The sequence below is a fragment of the Pseudomyrmex gracilis genome, unplaced genomic scaffold, assembly GCF_002006095.1.
Source record: "Pseudomyrmex gracilis isolate BER0280 unplaced genomic scaffold, ASM200609v1 scaffold_86, whole genome shotgun sequence".
In the NCBI taxonomy this organism is placed as follows: Eukaryota; Metazoa; Arthropoda; class Insecta; order Hymenoptera; family Formicidae; genus Pseudomyrmex; species Pseudomyrmex gracilis.
This window is the reverse complement of record NW_018020670.1, coordinates 402,138-428,478: the sequence shown is the minus strand read 5'-3', so window position 1 is coordinate 428,478 and position 26,341 is coordinate 402,138. Positions and strand designations below refer to the sequence as shown.

At 43.5% G+C, this 26,341-nt stretch overlaps 2 protein-coding genes across 13 annotated transcripts in view; both read right to left on the bottom strand.

The window, feature by feature from the left end:
* Positions 1 to 2,385: 2,385 nt before the first annotated feature.
* LOC109855278 (nuclear hormone receptor FTZ-F1 beta) lies at positions 2,386 to 21,654 on the bottom strand. Of its 5 annotated transcripts, none has more exons than XM_020429360.1 (7): positions 21,288 to 21,654; positions 6,057 to 6,559; positions 5,533 to 5,963; positions 5,087 to 5,416; positions 3,378 to 5,003; positions 2,969 to 3,262; positions 2,386 to 2,801 (listed from the first exon to the last, which is right to left on the bottom strand). In XM_020429360.1, exons 2-6 carry the CDS (start codon positions 6,397 to 6,399, stop codon positions 2,996 to 2,998), a joined length of 2,997 nt encoding a protein of 998 aa, XP_020284949.1. In that variant the 5' UTR covers positions 6,400 to 6,559; positions 21,288 to 21,654; the 3' UTR covers positions 2,386 to 2,801; positions 2,969 to 2,995. The 5 variants fall into 5 exon arrangements, with proteins under 5 accessions (XP_020284949.1, XP_020284945.1, XP_020284950.1 ...); XM_020429356.1 differs by lacking the exon at positions 21,288 to 21,654 and adding an exon at positions 20,718 to 21,096; XM_020429361.1 differs by lacking the exon at positions 21,288 to 21,654 and adding an exon at positions 18,202 to 18,506.
* A 2,050-nt stretch (positions 21,655 to 23,704) lies between these two features.
* LOC109855273 (GTPase-activating Rap/Ran-GAP domain-like protein 3) overlaps positions 23,705 to 26,341 on the bottom strand; it is a 25,671-nt gene continuing 23,034 nt past the window's right edge. For all 8 annotated transcript variants that reach the window (XM_020429343.1, XM_020429336.1, XM_020429337.1 and 5 more), the window contains 5 exons: positions 25,519 to 25,997; positions 24,861 to 25,197; positions 24,637 to 24,723; positions 24,232 to 24,498; positions 23,705 to 24,095 (listed from right to left, as the gene is read on the bottom strand). In XM_020429343.1, coding sequence (XP_020284932.1) covers positions 23,848 to 24,095; positions 24,232 to 24,498; positions 24,637 to 24,723; positions 24,861 to 25,197; positions 25,519 to 25,997 — 1,418 coding nt within the window. In that variant the 3' untranslated portion in view covers positions 23,705 to 23,847. The remainder of the gene's footprint in view (positions 24,096 to 24,231; positions 24,499 to 24,636; positions 24,724 to 24,860; positions 25,198 to 25,518; positions 25,998 to 26,341) is intronic.

Here is a 26,341-nt window from a genome sequence, read left to right as displayed (position 1 = left end):
CGGAAACGGAAGACTTCATTGAGTAACTTTTTGCTTTTGACGATTAAAAAAGTATTGAATTTTCGGCTGAACCAAAATATCTTCGCGATATTTAAGCTTCTTTTTCACTTGAAGAAATATATTTTTAAGCAAGTTCTTTCTTTCATTTGCATACCAGACATACACACACATAAAGGACAATCGTTATTGAACTACAGCAGAGAGAAATGTCTCATTAAAAAGAGTATATAGAAATAGTATTTATCAAACATAAAACATAGAATAGTCATATTTTTAACAGGCAAATATTTATCTTTTTTTTGTTATCCTCTATTCTCATACTATATTTTCCGCTTAAGTTGACTTTGTTACAAGTATTACTATATCATCCTTACATTTTTTTTCTCTCTCACACTCTCTCATTCATTCCCTTTTCCCTAAAATTTCCCTCTTTCTCACGCATTCTGCACACACGCGACACAACAAAATATGTGATTCTTTCTCTTTATTTTATATTTACATCGTTACTTTCGTTGCGTTTTTTTTTTGTTTTCAAATATAATCGAACTAAACAATCTGTTTTGAAATCTTTTAATTCAGCATGTAACATCGCCAAAACACATCGTCCAAGTCCGAAATATTACTGATTAATATATTTTTTGTTTTTGTTGTTTTAACGTGCTATTAACGTGCACAATGAGATCCGCACATTATTATCAGTGACTATAATTTTTTACAATAAAGAAAAAAAGAAAATTTCCGTCAGCAGTTATGCGAATGATATGTGTGCGCAAGAGGGTGTGATAAGTTACATCCTATTAAAATACAACTGTGGGAAGACGGTTCTTACAAATTGTCTTTGTATTTAAGTATTGCAAATTAAAATATTTTTAAGTGTCTTGAGGGATGCCCTTTATACGTTTTGTTTTTACACAAAGTATTGTCGACAAGTAAAAAAAAAAAAAAAGACTAACTGTAAAGAGGACAGTGTGCTAATGTAAGACAGTCTCATGTTAAAGTACCGACGACAGAGATCAATTGGTTCGTCCCGCACGTAAGCTATATCTTTCAAGCAACGTTTATAAATGTGTTTCTTTTATATTAAGGATTTTTTGTATCTTATTTTTTAGATTACACCTGTACGCTCTCTTTCTCTCTATCTCTCTCTATCTCATTCACTTTCCTTCTCTTCGCGATTTTCAGTATAGACAATCTTTTGCGTTTCATGCTTAATAAAAAATTATTTAACATTTACGATATTACACTGCAAATATAGGCTTAGCAAAATTTAGTCTAAATAATAAAATTTGTAATTTGAGTATATTAACGTAAAATACAAATTTTTATAATTTTATAGTAACTTCACGTGTCTTTTTTTATAACAAATAATAAAAATCCTTTTCTTCCACAAGTTTGCTGCCAATATATTGAAGAATCGTAATCTACTTCTTTAAAAAAAAAAAGTATATTACAATCATGCATGTATATGTATACATATGTATATATGTACGTGTATTTATGTATACATATATACATATATATGTGTGTATATATATGTATACATAAATATAAATATTAACATGTATATTTTAACATATAATATGATGTGTGTATTGTACTTAATTTTAATTTATTAATAATACTTTAATAAAACATAAAATCTCTCTTTCTTATAAATAAAACGGAAAAGCAACATTAGCCAATTGTTTATTAAAAAAAAAAACATATTTACAAAAAAGATAGCAAGTGTAGATGTATATATACGTACATGTATGTATACGTACATACATAAGAACTGATGATTTGTACCGGATAACCCAGGTACTCGATCTCTGTATCTCTTATATAGGTAATACTCGATTATTCGGAGACGACGCAAACCGTTATCTCGTATTATTTAAATACCCGCATGTCTTGTATTATGCCCGAAGGGATATTCCGGATATCATCAGCTCTAATATATATGTATATGTATCTCGACCTCATACAAATTTTTTATTATTTATGCCAACTAAAAAGTTTCCGTTTCCGCTGTTGGCAAGTTGTCAAAACACATAAAGAAAATATAAAATATAATTTGTGTGATCGATAAGAAGCAAATATTTCATGAATAATATAGCGTAATTCTATATATTACTTATTATTATTCTATGATTACACCTGCTCTATAAGTAGATAATTGGTCGACTGTGTGGATGTGTTAAGGTTTAAGTACACTTTCATAACCGGAATATATAAGGCATGGCTATGCTCTGTTCTTAAGTAAGCGCAGAACGATACGCAATACTGCTGGTTGTTTCATTATAATTGTTAATTATAAAAGTCAACTCTGCCTCTATAGATTCGCGTTCGCTACAATAAAAATCGCGCTCGAAATAGATTACATCCGTTTATATAGAATTTAGCATTTTTTTTTTTTTTTTTTTTTGATGCCATCTCCGTATATATCTGTACAACGCTTATCATATACGCTTATCGGTGTAAAAGTAAAGTTCTGCATGCATCTCCGTTGCAATTTATACTTTCAGTCTCATTAGCATCTACAGGTATGCAACTACCGTAGGCCGCTTTGAAATTCGTTTGTTTCAAAACAAGGAATGCAAACACGCATCACCCTGTATGGAAGCATTCCGGTGTGAAATATACAAAAGTTCTTTTCTTTATTTAATTTAATGCATCCCAATTACGAAGAATGCAGTCCCCTCACCGAGTACTAATGTTGCTATGGAACTTACACATCTGCCGTTTTTTTCGTTTTCTTACTCTGCGGTTATCTATTAATATCCGATTCCCTAAGCTTATGGACCCTATAAGCGTGGAATCTGAAAAAAAAAAAAAAAAAAAAGTTGAATTGCAGTTTTTTTTTTTTTAATTATTGTCACAGTATAATTTTGACTATATCGTATTAAAATTATGGCTCTCTTTAAAACAATTTTCTTTCTTTTATAACTAATTAAATTTACTTGCAATTAGTAATCAATTAACTTACGGCATGTTTTCACTATGTTGATTAATTTCAGTGATCTCCTCTTAACAATTCCATTAAAAGGTTGAACGAGCTGCCTTCTCCCTCGGCGCGTTTCGCACTGAGCAATTCTTTTCCTGCTTGACATGTTCTTTGCAGATCTGGAATTCTTAATAATAGTTCACCGAATTTGGCAGGCATCTCCGGATACCTTGCGATTGTGTATTGCTGCAGCGCTTGAAGGGCTTTCTCTTGAGAAGCTCTGACTTTTTCCGGCTCCTTTAGTTCGCTCGTATCGGACGTTAGCAGCACGATCACCTATTTTTTTTCATTTCCCCACAAAGAACATAAAAAAAGAAACATAAGAATTTTAATATATGGCTAGAAACAAAATTATTAGTTCGATCTTATTTTTATTTGTAAAGAAACGCACCTTCATCGCAACATATTCATACTGGTCTACTCGCAGCCTTCGCAGATTATTGGTAAAAGCGAGCATCCTCTCGATGCAAGTCGCCAAACCAAGCTGCTTCGCTTGTTCCAGAGTAATCGACTTGCCAAGAGACACTCTTATTTCACCGGGAGTGCTCATGCTGCGAAAGCAACATGAGAAAAGTAATAGCTCGCACCAGGAGTTGATTAACAAGCAGGTTTGATCATCGATCGAGATATTCTTAAATAAGGGCAAACTCTTGCACCATTTAACAATTTTGTACAGTCGATGATCCGCAATGTTGCACAGATTAGACAGAAAATCCGGATGTTGCGTTGGATTGCCGTTGGAATTACTGGCACCTTGAGAATTGCCATTATTATTGTTAGTATTGCCATTTGTGGAACGTTGATCGGCCCCTGTGGAAGACGAGACGACGGGGCTAACCGATTCTCCCTGTATGTTGTTGCTATCGGCGTTGATGGAATCATTTGACGAACATTTCACCCCGCTTCCGTTATTTCCGGCCCCAATACCCCCAGTCTCGATACCGCTGGACGCCGAAGCACTGCCAGATCCGCCGAGTGACATGTTTTCATGACCAGTAACGGTGTTCCTCGTATTCCCGGGTAATCCGCGACTGCCGCTTATTCGTTCGTTGTCGTTGTAATGCCAGAGATGTTCCACATCCATGATATCTTGCAAGAGTTGAGGCACCACTTGCATCTTGTGCGAATGATTCGAGTGATATCTAGCGGAGTAATGGTGTTCGCTTCCGGTTGGCGCCGGGCTGCAGTTACCCGCTACCGTCAGCTTTTCGTTAGCCATACCACCAGCAGAACCAACAAGATTCGCCGGTAAAGTGTACGTACACTGATAAGTGCTTCTACCGCCTCTGGTACGATCCTCTCTGATCGCCTCGAGCTTCATACCCATATTGAGGCACTTGTCGAAGCGGCAGGCCGGGCACTTCTTTCTTGTAGCTACGGTGACCAGACAGCCTGCGCCTCTAAGGCACACATAGTTCTTACGATTCTGGACGGTGCGCTTGAAAAATCCTTTACATGACTCGCACGAGAAGATTCCATAATGGAAGCCGCTTATTTTGTCGCCACAAATCGGACAGGGACTGTTGATTAATTGCTGCCTAGTAGAAATACCTGACGATGCCGAGGGTATTCTGCAGTCTTCCTGATCCTCCGTGACGGGATGACCGTCCGGAGACAGTTCCGAGCCTGGCACGGAAGAAGATGAATAATGATGCGCGGCAACGGCGGACGAAGCTGGCAGATGCAGCGGACTACTTTGTGTCACCTGATGCTGGTGATGCTGCGAATGCGAATGCGGATGTCTTGGCTGTTGAACGGGTGAATGCGTGGGCGGACTGAGTGAGCCGTAGCTGTAGCAGCTGCTGGAAGCGTCGGAGTTGTTTCTCGAAAGTGAATGCGACAACGATAGCGACAGGGAGGAGGTTGAGTTATTGAAGCTATGCCGGGACAAGGATAACGACGAGGAAAGTATCGGACTGCCCGCTCCTAGGGCTGAGTGTCGCGCCGCGTGAGGACTCTGCGTTGGCGAACTAAAGACGCTGTATGCGGAATGAATAGCGGAGTCTGGCGACGGTACCTGCGAGAGAAAGAGAGAGAATTCGAAAATCAAAGTGATAACGTGTCCACGTGTTAATAAGCTGAAAATGTACATTAGCTCACCTGGGATCTAGTATGACTGTGCTTAGTTAAATGATGTCGCGGATTGAGAACAGGACTGTGATTGGGCGTTGAATTGTTGTATCCGCCGAGAAGCGGCAGGTCGCTCTGTTGAGTCTGTTCAAGATTTTCGATACCGCGTTGCTGCTGCTGCTGTTGCTGCAGCTGTTGATTGTGTGTCATGGGCAGGCCGGTATCGTGAAACGATCCTATCGTGAAACCCGAGCTGGATCGAAAATCCGGCTCTGATTTAATTGGAAACTTCTGCTCCATAGGTCCAGGACTCGCGCTGCATACCTGAACCCCCTCCATAGACGTTTCCTCGTTTTGATCCTGAAGTCGATAATTTCAATTGAAATGCGTTTAAAATATGTGAAGTTGTTTCAACTTCTTTCAGACAAATAAGATAAATCTCATCGTCAATTCCGATGCAATCGAACGAGTTTTACCTGATTGGTAATTGTATTGGAAGACATTTCTTGATCCGACAGTTCTCCCTCCCACGACATAGGTCTCTCGGGCTGATGCTGCGAATTATCGTCGCAGCACGCGCCGCCGTCGCCATTCGCGTCCCCGTCACCGATCTTGTCGCCATTCTGGCTGTTCGATACATCGCGTTTCTTCTTCGAGCGCAGATTAACACCTCGGAAGTCAATCTTGCTGATCTCGCCGTCGCTGTCCTCCGCGTCGTCGACGTCAGCCGCGTTCGCGGCAAGGATACCGCTGATTCCGATATTATGCGCTGCTCCCGTATTTGTACAGATTCCGCCCGTCGGCACTGCGTTCGCGCCTCCCAGGGGGGAAGCCAGCAGGGAGGAAGTCGACACCACTGACACTGTTACGCCATTCTGTCGTCCAAGATATTTACACATCCCTTTACCTGTAAAAGTTTTTTTTTTTTTTTAAGTAAAAAACGCTCCGCATATCAACAGCCACGTTGAAGGTATTGCATCAGCGAGGTCGAGGTGCTTACCATCGTGCATCTCTTGATTGGGCACGTTAATAGTAGTGACGGATACGTTCTTGCCCGATTCCGTCGAGCGGCTCGGGCTCATCGTGCAGGAAACACCGATGCACGACGAGAGGCAACAGGTCGCGGACGAGTTGGTCGACGTGGACGAGCTCGTCGTAGATGAGCTGGACGCGACGCAGGAGACGGAGACGCAGGCGGAACCCGCTATTGAAGTGGAGATCGACGAGGTCGACGACGTGGCGGTCGCCGACGATTTCCAGGTCTGCGTGCTTTGCCACCAGCCCGAATCCGAGCCGGGTCCTGGTCCTGGGGGGCCCTCATTGGGCCCGTTCTGATCCGACATTCTCAGCTGGGCACGCTGTCACAAGCTCGTGATTTGACTCGCAGCCTTTCGAGCTCTGCGAAACCGCACAGCATCCTTACGGCGAACTCTCCGATTTCTGCCGCTTCCGCGAGTTACCGGAAACTACTACCACGTTGAGCACGATGAGGATTAATTCTCGCTGAAATAACAAATACAGGGCGACTATATGCCAGTGTGTTCATACGATTGCGGAATATCGCGAGTAAGACCGATGTGGAACAAGCGAAGAGAAATCTCGGAATTATTAGTCAATAACAGAAGTTAAGAAAAAGTCAAAAAAAAAAAAAAATAGTGGAAGTAGTACGTGAGAAATGATTTTTTTTGCTGGGAAGTATGTAGCTTTGCACAATTTGTGCAATGATGCGGTTTTGCGAAAACACGGAAGACTTGGCAAACGTTTTAGTTTCAGAGAGCGACCGAGTGTATTAACGAGCTTGGCACACGGACTGTTCGCCGAAAATTTAGTCGCGTGATTAGACGCAATTTCACGAGTGCTGAATCTCTCTCTCTCTCTCTCTCTCTCTTTCTCTCTTCCACAAGGTTACGCCGATGGCCGAGTCACAAGGCCGGTCTACTTCCGGTCCCGCGGAACCGCCAAACGACCTTCGCGCGGAAAAGCACGCGCGTTCACTCGCACGCCCGCGAATACGTAGTTTCGCGCGACAGACGATGATGCGCGCATCACTCGGGAAGAGCGCGTTGAAAGAAAAAAAAAAAAGAAAAAAAAAACCAGACTTGATCACGTACGCGTTGTTGTGAGTCACCATAATTCTTCTCGACAATTAATTTACGCGCATTATTAAAGTTCTATCGCACTATTTATATCTTGGATTCTTTATTAAAAAACCAAGCGCGGGTTTTACACGTTGCAAATCGTTCATCTAGGTCACACGCTCTCTGAAGCGCGCTAGCTCGGTAATTAAAATAATTTACGCGACTCTCACGTGTGCGTGCGCGCGCGTGTTAATAGAGAGAAGGTTACACACATGAGCGCGCGCGCGCGCGCGTGTAATACATTAACGATCGTACACCTCGCCTCATAATACGCGTATATATCCTCGAAAAAAAAATAGTTTTCCCAGTTTCGCAATTCCTTTATTACGCAAAGAATATATTCCGTTCTCTGCCAGACTATTAATAACCAGAACTTGATGAATCAAAACAGTTTTTTTTTTCCCGCAATAGAAAAATATATTTCATTATAAAAGAAACCGGTTCGGAAAGAAAACTCTTCTCATCTTGCGGAACGAAAGGATGAAAAGGATATCGGGATGTTCCTTAGGATCACACATGAATCACAATGCACCCCGAGAGAGCGCGGACAGACAAGCGGCTTGTTTCATCACCAACAGCGACAATCTCAGATCATCGTGCACTTTTGCTCCAACTATGATAGTTTATATTAATCGCGAAGCACCCCGAACGAAACCTATCCGAGATAGTCGAGATATAGTTCCGCGCCGAAGAGAGTAGAGTGTAACGTTAGCTACAAGCGGGACGACGAGAGACGAACGAAGCCGCGAGTTCAGAGCGGCGGTCAAGCATATCGAAGAAAGACCGGTGTGTAAGAGACCTCTCCGACGCAAACGCTTTAATAACATTTTATTAGATTAAGGAGGATCGCTCGATATATTCTCAATTAGCGCTTATTGAATTTTTTATTATCTTATTATTTCATTAAATTTAAAATACTCTTAAACTAGAGAGAGAGAGAGAGAGTTCGATAGGTAACTCGCGCACGAAGAAAACAAAGCGCGTTTTGCTATTATATATGACCAGCAAGAGAAAACTTTGTCTACTGATATTTTATTTCATCAACGAACGAATTTTGTTGGCTAATCAAAAAAATCTCAACAGACTTGGCGCAAATTTTTTCTCGCTGACCAGTAACTATAAATTTCTCGCTTGTCCAGCAAATCTTTTTTTTTTCGTGTATGCATCTCGGATAAAAAAAAATAGAGTACATTATCACGCTCGATTAAGCGGGATGATCTTCTTCACCTCTCCCTAGTTAGAGACTATGAGCGTATCGAGTGTCAAAACTTCCATCTTGAGAGCTGACAACATTCCCGCGCGAGTTGCGACCGATCAACAACTTCTCGCTGTAACGAACTGGTAGATTCAAGGTAGCGCGCGTTCAAAGCAATGATGATTTATTAGATTCTCTCAATAACGTTACACTTTTGCTCGCTTGAACTTATTCGACTCGCTAAATATATTCGACGATTTAAATTTTCTCACCCGAATAGAAATAGTGTGGCAATGTTTTACGTCGCGCGCGAATTCGCGAATATTCAAACGGTAAAAATATCTATAATTGTGTGTGAAAACTACTAAACAATCCTAGATCTTAGATATGAGTATACGTGTGTCCAATAAGACACTTATATATAGCAATTGCGTGTAATTCGCTTGGGGCGGTATACCAGAAGTCAATCCTGAACATTTGTATTTTCTGTTCGCCGGCGTTGCCGGCAGCAGAAGACGACGTCAGGTAGTCCTTGCGGGCGATGAGTACAAGTCGCATACCGGTGCTGTAAAGAGCTGCTCTACGTTTTCGGAAACGAGCGTACACGTGAGAGCACGCATATACATAAAGCGAGAGTACATTCTTCTTCTCTCTCTTTTCTTTTTTTTTTTTTACTTTTTAATTTTGACCACGAAGTGAATCGGAGAAAACCAAAAAGAAAAAAAAAAAAGAAGAAGAGACTGAGAAAGATTGTCAGGCATCACATATGCTACGACGAATAGCATTGTCGCGACACGTCGCATCACGTTGTGTCTTTCACCCTCTCCCTCTTCTTTCCTCCCTTCCTCCCACCTCTTTCTCTCTCTCTCTCTCTCTCTCTCTCTCTTCTTCTCTTCTTCTTCTTTCTCTTCGCCAGTCCTTTTTTTTCCACTTGGGAACGCAAGCGTGCGCGCGCGATAGTTACGACGCCGCCTCGGACGACGTCGGCGGTAAGTTCAAGGCCCTCCATGAGCCGCCCTACCCGGCTCCTATGCACCTTTGGGGTCACGTGACGAGGCTCAAGGTCTTCTCTCCCTACTCCGGGAGCATCGCGGTCGCGTTGCGTCGCGCCGTGTCGAGGAGGAGAGCCGGACCGGGGGACGAGCCGGACCAAGCGGCGTAGAGAGCCCCGCGCTATCGTTGCACCGGCGCAACGCTATTGCGCTTCTTTTTTTTTCTCCCAACCCTCTTGCCGTCTCACTACTATGTACTGCCGCCGATCTCTCACAACTGTCGGCGTCTCCGGCGTCGTCGTCGGCGCGGCAGCCTAGCCGTGGGTGACGACAAACGATGACTACGACGATGGAATCTCTCGTGCCTCCTTTCTGTCCCTCTCTTCTGCTCTTTTCCTCTCCTTCTATCTCTCCGCCTCCTGCTCCTCCTTATTCTTGTGCATCGAGATACGGACTCGGGTCAGTGACATTGCGTAAGGACGATAGGAGGAAGCGGCGGCTTGCCAAGAGAGAGAAAGAGAAAGAGAGAGAGAGAACCGAGAAAACGCGCTCTCTGGTCCACCACCGCCGCCGCTGCTTCGACAGGTAGGCCGCAGGAGAACCCGCCTTGCTGCCTTTTGTGCTCTTTATGTTGCCGTACGATAGTTTGTTACCGTTGTTCCGGAATAATAGGTAAAACACAAATATGTCACCGTTCGCCAAACTGTGAAACGTAACGTAAGCGATACGCACTATCATCACGCGACAATCGCCGCGTGTGTTAACGCGAACGCTCGTTGTATACTCCGTTCCAAAAGTGTGTTTTATAATGTATTACGTACGATTATACAAATATATTACGCATACATTATAAAATTCTCAAAGTTACAACTTTAAATGTAAATTTTAGATTGGGTAAATTTTTTTTTTTGTTTCTTATTACGCGTTGTACGAATTAAATTTTATAAGTTGCTCAATTTTTGCTTCTTTATCTTTCCTGAATTTACGCATCACAACAAAGAGAGATCGGGAAGGAGATAAAAGTGAATCACGCGCGGAGGAGAGTGATAACCTGATAAACCGTATATGTAGTTACGGAGAAATTTGTTAAGTTCCTAGACGCGCGCTTTTTACATGCCGATATTTTTGCCCTGCGTTGCACCTCTTTTGTTTTTTTTTTCTTTTTGCAACGAATCAGCAGCAAGCTCATTATAAAATGTGCAAGTTGGCCGTGGGATCTCCTCGTTTTACTCGACCGTACGATATCCGTTTTGTCTGACGTAGCAGACCCGCGAACAAAGCGCCGACCTCCGCGCCGCGATACACGATCGGGCTTTATCAAAACGACACTGGCTCGGAGAAAGAGAGAAAGAGAGAGTGTCGTAGTATCAAAGAACACATCACATTTTGAACAAAAATACAAATTTCGAAAAGTGAACGATCTTTTTTTTGTTTTATTTCCAAAATGGTAAAATACTAATCGCAATCGCGCGGTAATTAATAAATTATAATCGCTGCGAATCAATCGTGACTCGCGCGAGATATCGCTAATTGGCGCACAAAGAGATACGGCCTTTGCAGCCGGAAAAGTCGTCGTGTCAGTTCTGGCGATTAAATGTAACTTTTTTTTAAATAGCCGGTCGGAGTACCGTAAACAAAATTTGATAAATCTCATTCATGTGTCTCTCGCGTAATATCGTCGAAGCCGCTTGTCAAAAAAAACTCTTGGCTCGCGAGTATCATCTCGTATGTATATATGTATACATACATATATATATATATGAGACGCGATATAGAGACGCGCGTCTATATAGTAACGGGCGTAAGGTTATTTACCGTCGAAGCCTTTAGTCAATGACCGTTCGATCGGTGCCGTTTCTTGACATCGACGGGCGAACTCGGAGCGACAGTGGTTGCGCCCGATGCACGCGCGCGCGGCCTCGTCGTCGTCGTCGGCTCCTGGTGTCTTGACACGAGTTGCAGCAGGCGCAGCGGTATGGCAGGTGACGCGGAAGAGGGATCGACGACCTACCGAGGTATACGGCGGCTCTATTTTAAGCGGGTCGCGAACAGAGTCCCCGATCGGCAGCACCGCGAAATGACCGTGAAAGACGCGACGCTCCGCATGTCGACGTATACATATATATATATACTATATATCATGTGTATGTATGTATGTGTGTGTGTGTCTGTTACGTTAGACCTCCTCGTTCCCGATGAGGAAACACGCCGGCCAAGTGTAACGTTCGCGTGCAACGAGCTGACATGCCGGAATCGTGATTGCCTCCTCGCGCGCCTTAGACCTTTTGGACTATCGAGCGACTTCAGCGGCTGAAGTCATTGAACGCGTCTGATGTTTTTGTTGCAATTAATATATGTACATACTTTTAATATATATATATATATATTGTTTTGCAAGAAAAAAATATTGTTCTTTCCATTGAATCTGAAGAAATTCAATGGAATTTTGTGTTGTAAAAAAAATGTTTTAAACTTAATAAAATAGAATTTAAAAAAACACAATGACATGTAACACAGAGACTAAAATTACGTAACGTGAGAAAGAAAGAAGTTGCAATTCTGCACAGATCTTTCTCGCCCCACACAAGTTTGTTCGATAAGATACATTTAAATCTTGCAAATCTCTGAGCATTCAACGAAACGAAACAATACAACAACAGCGCACAATGTTACGCTGTATTGCAATATTTCAAGCTTTGGTGTTGCTCTTCAATGATTCTCAACACATGAAAATGGGCGTCAATCGTATATGTCATTGCTATCGCAAATATATATTATGTACCGCGTGTTATCGCGACGTTTCTAACACACAGTGTTTTTCCCTCATTTGTACCGTTGGATTAAGTTCGATTACGAGTAGATTTTCTGTTGTAATTTTTTTTTCTTTTTTCAAGAGCATTTTTTCTCTCCTTAACAACATTTTCCTCGATAGCATCGTTTAATTAAGAGGATGATCTCGTTTTAATGGTGCGATTGCGCGAAATAGTAGTGCTGATCGTGCGAGTTCAGCACACGGTGCGTTGCATACGAAATAAAACGGTATCTCGAACCAGAGTGGTTTTCCTCCGTCTCCAACGTGTGTGCGGCGGCTTGTTCCTGCTTGTTCTATTTCTCGGAGTATTTTAACGCGATAGTCGACGCCGATCGCGATAGAGCACGGATTACACCGGTGTTGTCCCGTATCCTCTGCAAACATTTTATAACTCCGTAAGTTGCGAAGCAACGTGTAAGAAATATATTGCATTAAAAGTATATTCGTTCTTTCGCACACTTAGAAAATAATCAGGAAAAACGGACGAACAACGACGAAGCGCATCAAAATTGAGCTGGCGCTAGGAATCCGTAAATCAAACTTAAATTCGATTCTCTAAAATCTCCACTTCAAGACAGAGACTTTAATGGTTACATTAGTTGATGTAATTAAGAACGAGAGAAAATAAAACATTTTTTTCTGTTTAAGTGCTGCGAGTGGCATCTCGATTTTTTGTGTTGCTCGGGTCGATATTTCGTAAAATCACCGCGTGTAATCAAACTTCTGTTCGCGCACATCAACGAGAGAGGCCTTCGCTCGCGGAATTCTTCTACTTCTGTCTCCGAAGGTAGTAGGCGCGTTTTCCTTTCACCCGGGCCAGAGTGTGCCTTGTCAAGCGGGGGCCCCCGGTCGGCCACAAGCGCATATCTTCGACGTCTTTCTCGCGAATGCACGCACAAGCGTGAGAGCGTGTGTACACGCGAGAAGGACAGCCAGTCAGTCAAGCCCCGCGCCCAGCCGGACGGTCTGGCCTGGGTGTCGATTAAAATTATTATCGACCGCGGAGAGGAGCATTTTTGAGTGGCATCGAAAACCGGTTCACAATCACGCGGCTACCGCCGCTTGCGCACACAGCACGCGTTTCCTTTTCATAGAATAAAACATACGCGGTGATTGGCACCTTATGTACCTTAGTTTTACTCGAACGATTGACGATTGCAATTTTACATTTCCGATAATTGCCACCGCTTTTTCTCACACGCAAAACTGTTAACTCTCACACTTCTATTTGAAGAAAAATCCAGGTTGTACTGCGCTTCTCTTACAGATTACGGATGTGTAGATTTTTGTCGTACATGCAAAAAAAAAAAAAAACAAGCAATTAAAATTCAAATCTATTTTCGGACATTTTTTCGCGGCGCGATGATGTACAGCTTTATTAAACAGCGTGCCGAGACGATGATGAACATAACTTTAAAAATAGTGTCGCTCAAAATGGCTACACGGAAAAATAGGGAGACTGGCAAAAAATTAGTTGTTATATGGCCAGCAAAAAACTATTTGCTAGTATGTATATAAATATTTCTGCTCGAATATAATTCTCCTGTCAGTATTGACTTTTAAACGCCCTTCGCTAAACGCCACGATAGGAATTTAAATGATCGCGTAATCTCATAATTGCGGATACGTGAGAAATCATTTATTTTACTCCTGTCTTGTGTGGGAAAGAGAGAGAAAAAAAAGATTGATGAAAAATTACGAAACGAAAAAAAACGGTCTTCGAGAGAAATAAATCGGCTGTTCTATTTTCGAAGAAAAAATTAGAGTGCTGTTGGACATATTTATCTATCAATTCATTACATGTATACGTTCACTAGGCGTTTCAAAGTAAGTAATTTTTTTCTATCTGGATATGACTAATAACGTTAAGGCCGTTCTCGAAGCGTGAAAACACTGATATCCGAAGCCGCGTTTAGACGGTCGTGACATTGTTGTGATAATATTATATTGACAACGTAATATTATCATATTCGTTGTCTCATTTTGGCGTGTCGATAATGACAACAAATTGTTTCCCAACTTATTAATAACATTGCGCGAAATAGATAAATAATAATCAAAAAGATAGTGAAGAACGAAGCGTTTCGCGCGCACACACACACACACACACACTGCTCGCTCGCAGCAATCAAGCACTCGAGGGAAATGTTGAAGGAAAATCCACATTCTTGAAGGAAACGTCATGTACGAGCGATTTGCGAGAAAACTTGCTTGGACAATTATCGGGAAGTGAGTCGCAACACTTTTCTGTCTTTTTGAGATTCGCATTTGTGTACGGAAAATTTTCCAAAATCATTTTTTCGCATCTCGGACACGAGATTAAAAAAAAAAATTCGACATCGCATCATTTTCTTTTTTTTTCCGCGAGCGTTTTGCAAACGGTCGAGCCTCGGAGAACACACGGGGGAGAGGAGCGTGTTCAGCAGACGTTGCGTTACAACGCAAAGGTGATTCCGGGCGAGAGCCTTGGCTCAAAGCATTTTCCACGCGAACTATGAGCACGCGTGGGAAGAGCACACGCTTTATGAACGCCGATACGGCGGATTGTGTCGCGTCATTCGTCTAATATTACTTCCTCTCTTGAGGAGATATCGTGCGAGAGAATAAGGTCGGTCGCGTTACGTCGCGCCGAAGCGTAAATTCATTAAAACCGTGAAACCGCGAGGCTGACCGCGCACATTACAGGAAAATGCATGGAGAAGTACTCATGTGACAGAGAGAGAGAGACATAAGCTTGAGCGTTTAACCGTCTGAAAGTCTCATCCGACGTCTCCCTCAAAGAATTCAAGAAAAGAGATCAAGCTTCTGATCTCTTTTTTGCACGAATGTTGAATTATGACATCGATGTAAAATAATTGGCCAACGTTCGGCAGAACGCTGAGTTGTCGCTTTGTCGCGACGTTGATTTGTCTAAAAAGAGCCATCAATCGATTGCTACTTGTTCCGCTGAGAACGCAGTAGTTAATTTTTTTCGAATAAATTTTAGATACACGCGAAAACACATGGATTCTCTCTTCCAATACGCAACATGCGAAACATACGGTCTAATGTGGGATGAAATAACAAGTAATAAAAAGAATAGACCTAACACTTTTTATCGCGACGAGAAACAAGTGGAATGAGGCGGGACGACGGCCGCGGTTGTTCGCCGAAAAGCAATGAACCGGTGAGTGGATTGAAGAGGAAGATGATCGTTCTCGAATGGAAACGAGCGATCGAGGCGCGGTCAGGCCGGTGTGTGTCTCGGGTAAGGTTCATCAATATTCATAAGTTGCGCTAGGCCTATCCGCGTTGTTTCAAGGAGTTTCCAGCACATACTTCGTTTCTCTTCTCTCATTCTGCCCTTCACATATTCACGCTGTTCTTTTTTGTTCACACACACACACACACACACATACATCGAGCGTAAAGATTGTAATATTTTATACGTGTGTGTGTGTGTCCGGCGGCGCGCTTGCACACCAGCCCATGGGGACATGAGCGCGCACATACGTGACAGGCGCATAAATGCGTGCACTTACATACATGCATGTGCGGTGTACGAGCTGCAACCGACACGATAAGATCGCGCCAAAGGTGCTTGCGCAATCTGGAGTAGCGATTACCCGAGAGAGAGAGAAAGAGAGAGACACGGTCGCGAACGCGTATAGACCCGTTGTCGCCGTCGCTGCCGTTTTGCCGTCACCACCGTAAACTTTTGCTCACACACGCCACTGAACTCTCTCGAGGGATGTCCGGGAGCATAGAGAAGCCGACTATGTACGTCACCTTGGCAAAAACTCGGATTAACTGACAGACGTGTTCGCGGATTTATGAATTATTGAAGCGTCAATCTCGGCGCTGTTCGAACGTACATTCGCACCGACACGAAGACAATGTTGCACGACAGTGATTTCCCGAGAGCTGACTTATTAGTAAAGCAGGTGATTTTTCGTCGCGCGAGGACGTAAGTGCGAGAGGTATCTCCGATTTCTTTTTTTTTGTCTTTTACGTCAGCTGTTAGCGCGACTGATGTTGTTCTCTTATGTAAGCTCACGCAGGCTTCGTATAGACGGTTTACTGCGTAATTGCTATTTAGTTTTGCTCAGGAAAACGTAATACGTGTACGTATTATATTGTAAGACCTGTACTGGTAGACGATCGTAATGATCACCAACACCAATAAATCGACGTTTAAGAGCTTACGTCATTTTCCGCGTTTGATGAGGCGTAGAAAGAATTGTTTTGAAACAAATCGCTGCCGCAACTAATTTTGTCTCGAAGCAATTTAGTTTTTTTCCTGATAAAAGATTTGCTCTTCACTTTCGACGTTGATTTATTTTAAGAAAATCGGACGAGAAAAAAAATTCTCAAGTTTCGTTGAGAAAATGCGCGAAATAAAGCGAAGAATTCTTGAGCTCTTGCGCATTTTTTCCGCACTTGTAAAAACGTCGTAATTGTACTCTGTAAAACTTCACCAAATCTTATTGTCTCTAATACGTTTTCGTTTTTTTTTTTTTTTTGACAAGAAAAATTGAAATTTTTCGATACAAATTTCGAAATGAACGACGGAGAAAGGGAATTCTCTCAGTCGAGAGAGGAACGACGCGCGAGACGTCGGAAGTTACCTGAACATCGTGAAATTTCGCATCTGTCGTTGTGAAATATTTCTATTCCACCTAAATGGATAAGCGGATCGAATCGATTCCTCCGTGCGAATCGTAGTTTGGAAAAGGAGAGAACGCACGGCGTATCGGCGCGATAAATATAGTTTTACTTGGCACGCGAGTCTAACACGACCAACCACACAAACGCAGAGAAAGTTCTTCTAAGCGTTCCGTGACCTTTCGTATTATTCTAGCGGTAGGGAAAAAAACGGCGGTCACATAAACGAGGGTGCAATGAGCGAACTTTCGCCGTTTCACTCGCACTGGCCTCGTGATGGTGGTGGTGGTGGTGGTTTCGCGAGGCGCGCAAATCTCGCGACCGCGCGCGCATATGCATGTAACATGTACAGATGCAAAACGCGAGAGAGGCGCAAAAGTTGTGTGTTGTAGAGCGCGTTTAATCTAATCAGACGCGCGTTCTTTTTCCTGCTGAAGGACGTTAGCGCGACTCATCCTGCCGCGGCGAAACGCGATAACTCGCGACTGAAGGGCTGAATCGACGGACGTGAGAGTTCAGAGTTTAGACAATTGCACGCTCAAATCTCTGTCCAATCGGGAAGGAACCGGGAGGTAAAAGAAAAACCTGACGACGCGGACGGAATCATGCGTTGTGACATTCCGCGCGATGATTAACATCAGTTTATACGAAACTTTGCTCAATTAATAAAAACAAAAAAACAAAAAAAAATAAGCGGAAGATGTCGCACAGGTTTTAAACTCGTATAAAAATACAAACACAAACAGAACAACCAATTACTATGATGACAGACCGCGGATGATTCATTTTCACAAGCGAAAACAGACGAGTGTTTGTTACAGTCGTGATTACATAAACGTACAGTAATTTTTAAAATAAGTACCTGCGAGACTCTTGTGTGCTATTTTGATTTCTCAAAGGAAAAAAAATCAGATGCAGAAGAAACTCGCCAGTGTAAAACCACGTTTAATTTTCTGGATTGACCGTTCGGTCAATTCTGGGACACCCCGTATACAGCGAAGCGAAAGGCAAGGCACGACATACGGAGTATTCTACCGTATGATGTAGGTGGAGTCATCAAGGTGGAGTGCTCGATCTCGGCACATCCGAGACGAGAGAGAAAGAGAGAGAGAAAGAGAGAAAACATCCAGCGCGTTTATGAAGCGTCGTGTCGCCTCGGCCGCGACCCGCAAATGGTACCCGATACTATTGTCGCGATCGCTCTGGCGTGCGCACGTTCGTATACCGCTACAGGCTAACGCCCGTCCGTTCATTCGTTCCCGTTTCATTTTCTCTCCGCCGCCGCTGCCGCCGCCGCCGCCGCCGCGACGACCGAGCGAGCGAGCGAGCGAGCAAGAACGAAACAAGCGATTTTCTCGCCCTACCTCTCCCCGTCTTCTCCCCGCGATCTCCTCTTCTCTCCGCGCGATGGCTCCTTCAATCGCCGCCGAACTCCGGCCAGGCTCCCAAGCAGCGGCTTTAACACGTTCACGATTTCTTCTGGTTTGCTCTCGGTCACTTACTTTTCTTACCTTGAGAAACGCCCGCTCGACGGCGATTCGGCGGCGATTTCGCGCGTCCGCGAGAGAAAGGAGAAGAGGAGGACCTGAGCGCGCTCTCCGAACAAGACGCGTCGAGATGAGACGAGATTGGGTTCGGGATCCAAGGAGAGAAAAAGAGAAAGAGAGAGAGAGAGAGAGAGAGAGAGAAAAGAAGATAGAGAGAAAAAGAGGGAGTGAAGAGAGAACGAAAGGGAACGGAGCGAAGGGACTCGCGGTTTGTAAAGAGCAGTGATGCCTCGTCGAGGTAAGAGCTTTTCCCCTTAATCTCCGTAAATCTTACGGATCCTTGAGAATGTATCATTCATGAGATGCGACTTTCGATCGCGATTTCCAGCGGAAACGTTCGGATTCATTTCTTAACGATTCATATCCGCTTAATTCTCTCTTCGTGAAATCTTTCGAATTTAACACCTTCAGACTCTTTGGAACAACGTTAAATCACACTCCGTAGAGTAACAAAAAGCTGAGTTTCTCACGATTTTCTATTAGCGCGCAAAGTTGTCCGAGTTTAGTCGCTGAAACGTGTGACTTTTCGCAATTTTACGGCGAGGACCGTAATTTTTCGGCACCTAAAATTACTTATCTTATTTTTCTTCTACTGTGTGTGTGTGTGTGTGTGTGTATTTAACAACTTTTTCTTCAAACTCAACTTTTGCTCAGACTGTGTTGTGACCACTGCGCGCTTAAAGAAATTAATTTTTGTTGAACAAATAACTTTCAAGAAACAAATGAATTTCGAGCAATTGTTCGTAGACACACGAAAAGTGTCTAATGTTTCTTGAGAAATTTTTCTCTTCTCTCTCTCACATCTTCAAAAATACTCTTCCGTGAAAATAAAACCTGATTACATAACGATTAGGTTTTTAGATGTTCCTAAAGTTGCGCGTTGCGCGATTTCTTTGATAACAAAATTTGTCGCGGATTTACGCGCTAATCTTCTTTTTCGGAGTAAAATCAAGATGATGAAGTTTGATTCTGAAGCAAAGATGAGAAAGAGAGAAGCAAGAGTTTCGAGAGAAAATCTTAATGAGACCAATACCAGTGTCCGGTCAGTGTTGAGCGTCACTGGTCCATAGAGTATCGTCACAGTAGTATCGTGCAGTGCCTATAGTAGGGGATCACACAGACGAAGACAGTAGAGAGGAAAGAGAGGAGGGAACGGGGATCACGTGGAAGAAGGAGGGGCTCAAGGCCGGTCGCGCTGTCATGCCAGAAAGCTTGCGCGCCGAAATATCAACAAGCCTTCTCTCTACTCGTCAGCCTAGCGCGCTCCAATTGTTTCTGATCGCGTGGCCTTTCTCAAAGAAAATCCACGCTCTAACCTAGACGCTTCAAACGTGAAGAACTTCACTCGGTGAAGTCGGTTTGACGTTTCAAGAGCGAAAAAAAAACGGAGGAGGCAAACGTATGTGCAATGTAGAAAAGAGCGAAAAAAGACGAAGAAAGAATGAGAGAGAGAGAGAGAGATAAAGTATTATTTATTCAGCGCTACGAGATAAATCCTCTAAAGTGTGCACCAAGTAAAATAGTGTACAATACAATGTTATGTCACATAACAAAATATATCAATACAAAACTAAAAAAAAAAAAATAAATAAATAAGAGAGAGAGAAGAGCTAAGAGAAAGAGAGACAGAGCAAGCACGCACGCGCGCGTTCAGTTTTCAGACAGGTGGCACAACACTATGGCGGCTGACAGCTGACAGTTCGTGTGAAACTCATATCGAGAGATTACGAAACCGACTGTCGCGTAGACGTACGTAGACGTGTAAACTAGATATATACACACGTACGCGTCCTCCACATGTACGTCCAACTATAGACTCCAACTGTCGTGGGGAAATAGAAAAGAACGTAATCGAATGTGTGCACGGTCCGGTGCAGCGGACACAAATCCGTCGCACCAGGTGTGCGAATCGCGATCGCGCAGGTCGCGAATCTCGAAACATTTGTATTTTTTGCGGGGGGATAACACCGCGCGTCTCCGCTGTGTGACGTCTACGGTGAAAAAGAATGCGAAAGAGAGAGCGAGAAGAGAGAACAAAGTACATACGCGAGAGAGGAGAAAGAGAGAGGAGAGAAGGGAAGAGAGCGAGAAGGACGCGCGAAGAGAAAGAGAGCGCTAGGAGGGCTAGGCTGGGGGAGGGGAAGGACACAGGAGAGGGTTGAGAGAAGGGGAAGAGAGGAACGGACGAGGAGACGCGAGAACGGAGTCGAGGGGTCATCGGGAAACATAACCTCCGTTGCACTGCTTTCGCGTTTTCTCAGAGCAGAATTCCCCGATTGTTGCATGCTACAACGTCGTTAAACAAACCGGGCGCAAAAAATTATAATCCTTACCTTATTGTCGCGAGGGGCGCCGCGGCGCCTCTCTCACTTTCCCCGCGCGAGGTCCTCGCTGTGACATTAACGGTAAACGATAGTCGTGTCGTAACCGAGGCGGGTTACGGAGAAGTTTTTGTTAGTTAAGGCACTCCTGACAGTCTTTTCGCAATGATAACGTGCGCGCGGCACCGTGTCGGGACACCTATCATATCGCGCGAGCACAGCGCGGAGCAATCCGTAGCGCGAGATCCGCGAGTGAGAACGTCGCACGTCGCACTGGCTTAAGCACACTGCTGCACCGATCGCACTCGCGTGCCACGGGATAGAGAGAGAGAGAGAGAGAAGGAGCGAGAGCGCGAGAAAAGAAACGAGAAACAGAGAGCAAACGAGGAAAGAGAGGAGAGCGACGACGACGACGACGACGACGACGACGACGGCAACGACGAGGACGACGATGACGGTGGCGGCGGCGGCGGCGGGGGAGGGCACCTCACGCTGCTGCTCCCGGTGGACGCGCGCGGTGTCGGGCCGCGGGCTTTCGACAACGAGGTAACGGGCGAATAAACCCGGGACGCGTGCACGCACCTTTCGCGTCACGTTACAACAGCGACGAGTTACAACACGAGCCACGGGCGGTCACGGGTAGCTACAGACACGGGGCCACCTCCGTCTCCGCTGGCAGTGGCACCTCCACACACCACGAGTTCGCGCTCGACTGTCTCTCTTTTCTCTTCTCTCTTTCTCTCCCCCCGTCTCGCCTCGCTCTCTTTCTTTCTCTTTCTCTCTCTCTTTCTCTCCGAGACAACCTTCCGTGTGTGGCCCTCATACCTGCATCTTCGTCTCGCTCACTCTGTCGTAACGTGTCCCTCTCTTTCTCTCTCTCTCTCTCTTTAACTTACGGTGACCGTGCTGCCGCGAAGTCGACGTGAATAATACAGTACATCGGCGCGCGATGGCGACACCGCCGACGGTCGCTTCAAACGCAACGAGCCTTCGACTAGGCTCCTCGCGGCGTTCGCCGATATGGCGTTCGACTGGTTGCCTTCCCGCGTTGGAATGTCGAGTTACGTGTATACGTTCCGCGTAATAGCAATCGCTTGAAAATGGAAAGTTTTGCGTGATAACACGCGTCCCACACGTTCGCGATTAACTCTAATGTCGTTTATCGCGTTCACGATAAACGATAACGTAACTCTCTTTAAGATGAAAATTGTATCGTATCGTTTTTCAATAATCGTAAGACTTGAGAGAAGTATGATATATGTATTATATATATATTACGTGTACAAACAAATTTACTGTTATGTTAGAAAACTTCATTTTATTATTTAAACACAAGCTTGCGAGAATAATGAGTTAATTGATTCGGGCGATTGATTTTTTATTTTTTATATAAAAGAATTTCTTGCTCTATCTCGAGAAGAATGACGTGTAATGTTTTATAATTTGTATCAGGTATCAGAAGCAAATATATTTGACAGATTTGCAACGTGAAACGCGTGTCAAGGGCAAAACTCGTATCGCGATTCGATACTCGAGTTTGGTCGAGATTTGTCATGGAAGGAAATCGAGATTATAAATTCTTTTTCTCGAGCGCAAACTTATATAAAAACTGTGAAAACAAATCTTACGACGTATAATCAGACAAATTGAGTAAAGATCGTTCGATACAACAAGACTTGATTTTTGTTTTTATAAGTTTACATTTTTTATCGTGGATTGCAAGAAATCTGACAAGAATATACCTTTCCGAGCAAATCTCTTATCGTTATCGGAATCTGAATACGACAATGACAAATCAACGCGTTGAAACTTATTCCATGAAGCTTATTTTAAGAGAAGTAGTGATTCAATTCACCGATAGAATAGAGTAGCGCAACGTGCATTTGTGCGAAACAAGATATATATATATATAAAACAAGTGGATATATTTATGGAACACTCTTGTTATCTAACAACTTACTGTGATCGCGATCGATAATGGAGGAAAAATGCAATAAAAACGAAAGAAACAAAGGAGTGAAAAAAATACTTACCCTCTTGTTGGAAATGTAACGGTAACATATATTTTATTTTTGTTATCGTGTACATTTTATACATATATATTATATATATATTTTATATATATATATAATATATATATATATACATGACGCATATACATCGTGTATTCATCATTCACATTTTTGAAATGTATACTTTCTAAATAAAAGTAAATCTTCCTGGAGATACGCGGCGCAGCCAACAATCTTGATCTTCGGAAATCGATCGGCACATGCGATCGCTTCCGACAACATTCCTCGCATACATCCCTCTTTGTATTCGAAGAAATGTGTGTGATTCATCGCGCGCAAACCAACACGCATCTCAAAAATTGCCTGTATCACATACATACATATTATATATATATATATATTTTTTTATATATAGGTGCGTTTAAAATTTGAGTCACGATGTGACCGATCACGCGTCAGAATCTCATTTTTCTGCGTTGATTATATTACACAATTATAGTAGCGTAAATTTCATTTCTTTTTTTGTTTTTTTCTTTTTTTGATTTCAAAACAATAAGGAACCATACAATATGCAACATTATTTAAAAAAATCCAGAAGCAAAGAGTGTCTGCAACGTCGTTTTTTTCTGACGCCATTAAATCCTTAATTACGGATTATACGCGAAGGGAAAATCACAGTTCGATCCCTTAAATAAGGTTTTTTAGTTTTTGATAAGAGAAATCTTCACGAAACTTGGAACTTCAGAAAATATCACACACTTTATATCGTAAATTAATTAAAAATAAATTAACGATTGAAAATATTGAGTTTTTTAATCGAAACGTAATAATATTTACGCTACAAGCGTCCGTAATTAAGTCATTAATGTCTCATTGAAGTCTAGTTAAATATGTAATCTGTGCCGCGTCGCGTTTGCATTCAAAGTGCACAATATCACGCGAGCGCGCGCTAACAGCGTGTATAACAATGACAGAAGATTTTCACGATTTTTTTTTTTCATGTACGAGGACGTGAATCAGGTACGTGCGGTCGGTTGTTTGTTCTCACAATCACGATCTCCAGATCACGGGCTAATGATTTGAAACAGTGAAATTCGCGCGATCGCCAAAGAAACTAATATCCTACACGTCTATTTTCTACATGGCGACGGCATATTTGTGGTCGGTGTGGGTGTAGGACTGCTGCTGCAGGATCTGCTCGCGCGAGGCGTTTCGACGCTGAGAAACGTTCTGTCGCTGGCTGTCGGTGGTGCAGAAACGATTTCGGGTTCCACGGGACTCGGGCATCTTCTTTGACTACAGTTGGACGTTGTGTTTCTCGAGAGCGTTTGCAGAGGTATCCGATAAATTCTTATCGGTTTCCAATCGCCCTGACTGTCTGCGAAAGGAAGATTCTTGCTTGAAAATACGACGATATCTCAAAACGATTAGCGACAAATGTATGACATAGCGATCGGGGAAAGGAATGGTTTTGACGTTTGTGCATAAGGCGAAAAAGTCCGAGAACACGTTACTTTGAAAACTCGATCGAGAGGAGGACGAAGTTTGCGCAAGAGGTGGCGGACTGCATGGCATTTCCTCGGAGGGTTTCGAGTCCAGACGGATTCGCTCGCATTTTCCCGGGAAAAATTCCGGAGCCGTGGTCGCGAAAAAGACGTCTCTCTTCGATGTGATCAAGCTCAGATTGGGCATGGTGATCGTGTGGACCAAATTGCCGTTTATTATCAGTCGTATCTCCATCGTGTCGTTAGTGAAAGCGATCACGTATGGAAAGGCACATGCTGTCACAAACAAACAAGCAAAATTTCTCTCAAGAAAAACGTCGAACTTTAATATGTTCGAACTATAATGCGCGATCGGTATACGAATATATAACTTGCTTCACTTTTGTTACTACAAGAGATTTCTGATTGTCGCACCTACTACTGTCGGCATCGAATTCCAATTGAAGTCGAACTCGGTCGATGCAGTGCTGTCTTCCGCCAGTTTTTGAAAGTGACACGTGTCTAAGAGAAAAAGGTGTTTTAAATAAGGCCCGTGTGTGTGTCCAACATACGAAGCAATATTAGTCAGTTCTTTCAGCGAAATTAAGAAAAGATAATTAACAAACAAGCGTTAAGAGAAAAAGCAGTGCGCGACCTACTGTTGTAACAGAGTAACAGTTCCGGTTCCTCGTCCTCGCGAAGATCCAACGCCGCGACCAAATGCGTTTTAGGCGTCGCGTCCAGGTGTACTATTCGCGATGTTCCGGACGCGAAAATCAGCTCGTAATGATTACGAGCGCCGCAGCATAGCGTCCACTCGTTCGCCGGATCGGCGCTCTCGATCATCGTCACCAACGTCGGCGTCTCGCTCGCGGTGAACTCCTTCAGCAATAAGAAACCCTCGACGGTGTCGGTGTCGGCTGACGAGCACCAGATAGTCCAGGCTGCGTTGTGCTTCCACTGGAGGATCGTCAGTCGGCGATTGACGACTACGCACTGTTTCGCGCATCACAATTGTTATACGTACATTTACGGAATTCTAGTTTTGTTAGTCATAATTAAAATGATATATTATATATTTAATTATATTATAATAATAATCATATTTATAATATAACTGATGTACAGTAGTGCCTCGCTAACTTTCCGCTCCTCGGTTCCGCGAGCGGAAAGATGTCGAGGGAGATATATGATCCGCGAGAATTGCCGGCTGTGTTATCTCTGATGTCTGTTCGATTTATTCTATTCAGTGGTCGTTCGCATCGAAAGCATAAAAAAAAAAAACTAAAAGAGATACTTGAAAAAATGATACATTACCATACGTAAGTGTGAACCACCGGGTCTCGTGATACTGTACAGATTACATCCTCGCGTACGTCGAAGCTTTCTCTCCTTGATATGCGCCCGGCTTCTGACGGCGGGCGCGCGTACGCGCACACGCGCACGCGAACGCGCCATCATCGGTTGAAACTTGGCGGTAGCGCGCGTAAAATCGTCGCACTCGTCCGCGTCGTCCTCGCCGTCGCATTCGTCATCGTTGCGATCGGCATCGTCGTCCTCGCCGTCCTCGTCGTCGTCATCCTCGTCTCTCTCGTGATCGTTGTTCTCGCGATTGTTAAACAGCTCGGCGCATCTGGCGGACGCGTCGCTCTCGAACTCCCGCAATCGGAAAACGTACACGCTGCTCTCCTTGCCCTTGTCGCCGGCGCGGAACAGAAGTATACCGTGTTGCTCGACCACGTCCAGCTGCTTGATCTGCACCGATTCGTCGAAGATCAATCTGTGCGAGAGTCCGTCTGAAAGAATCAAATGCGAATCGGCAAACGTACGTAACTCACATATAAATTAGTTTTTATTTATTCATAGAATCCTATATTAAAAAAGGTATTTGGACCGAGAAGTGCGCGTTTGAAGTTGAATCTATTGCACCTATTGTTGCCTCTTTTCCGCGTGCAATTTATATTATATATAACATTAAATAATACATATAATTTATTATATATTTATAATGTTATACTTTATATTATATATTATATATATTATATACATACTACCGTAAGGTCACTGACCTCGGTCGCGTGACCGCGGCGGGGTCACTGACCTCGGTCGCGCGACCGCGGCGGGGCACTGACCTCGGCCG

Coding starts and splice junctions, on each gene's coding strand:
- LOC109855278 (XM_020429360.1), bottom strand. CDS start 6,399: ATGTCGGATCAGAACGGGCCCAATGAGGGCCCCCCAGGACCAGGACCC. Junction 5,964..6,056: donor CAATCAAGAGATGCACGATG/GTAAGCACCTCG, acceptor AAACTTTTACAG/GTAAAGGGATGTGTAAATAT. Junction 5,004..5,086: donor ACAGTCATACTAGATCCCAG/GTGAGCTAATGT, acceptor TTTCTCTCGCAG/GTACCGTCGCCAGACTCCGC.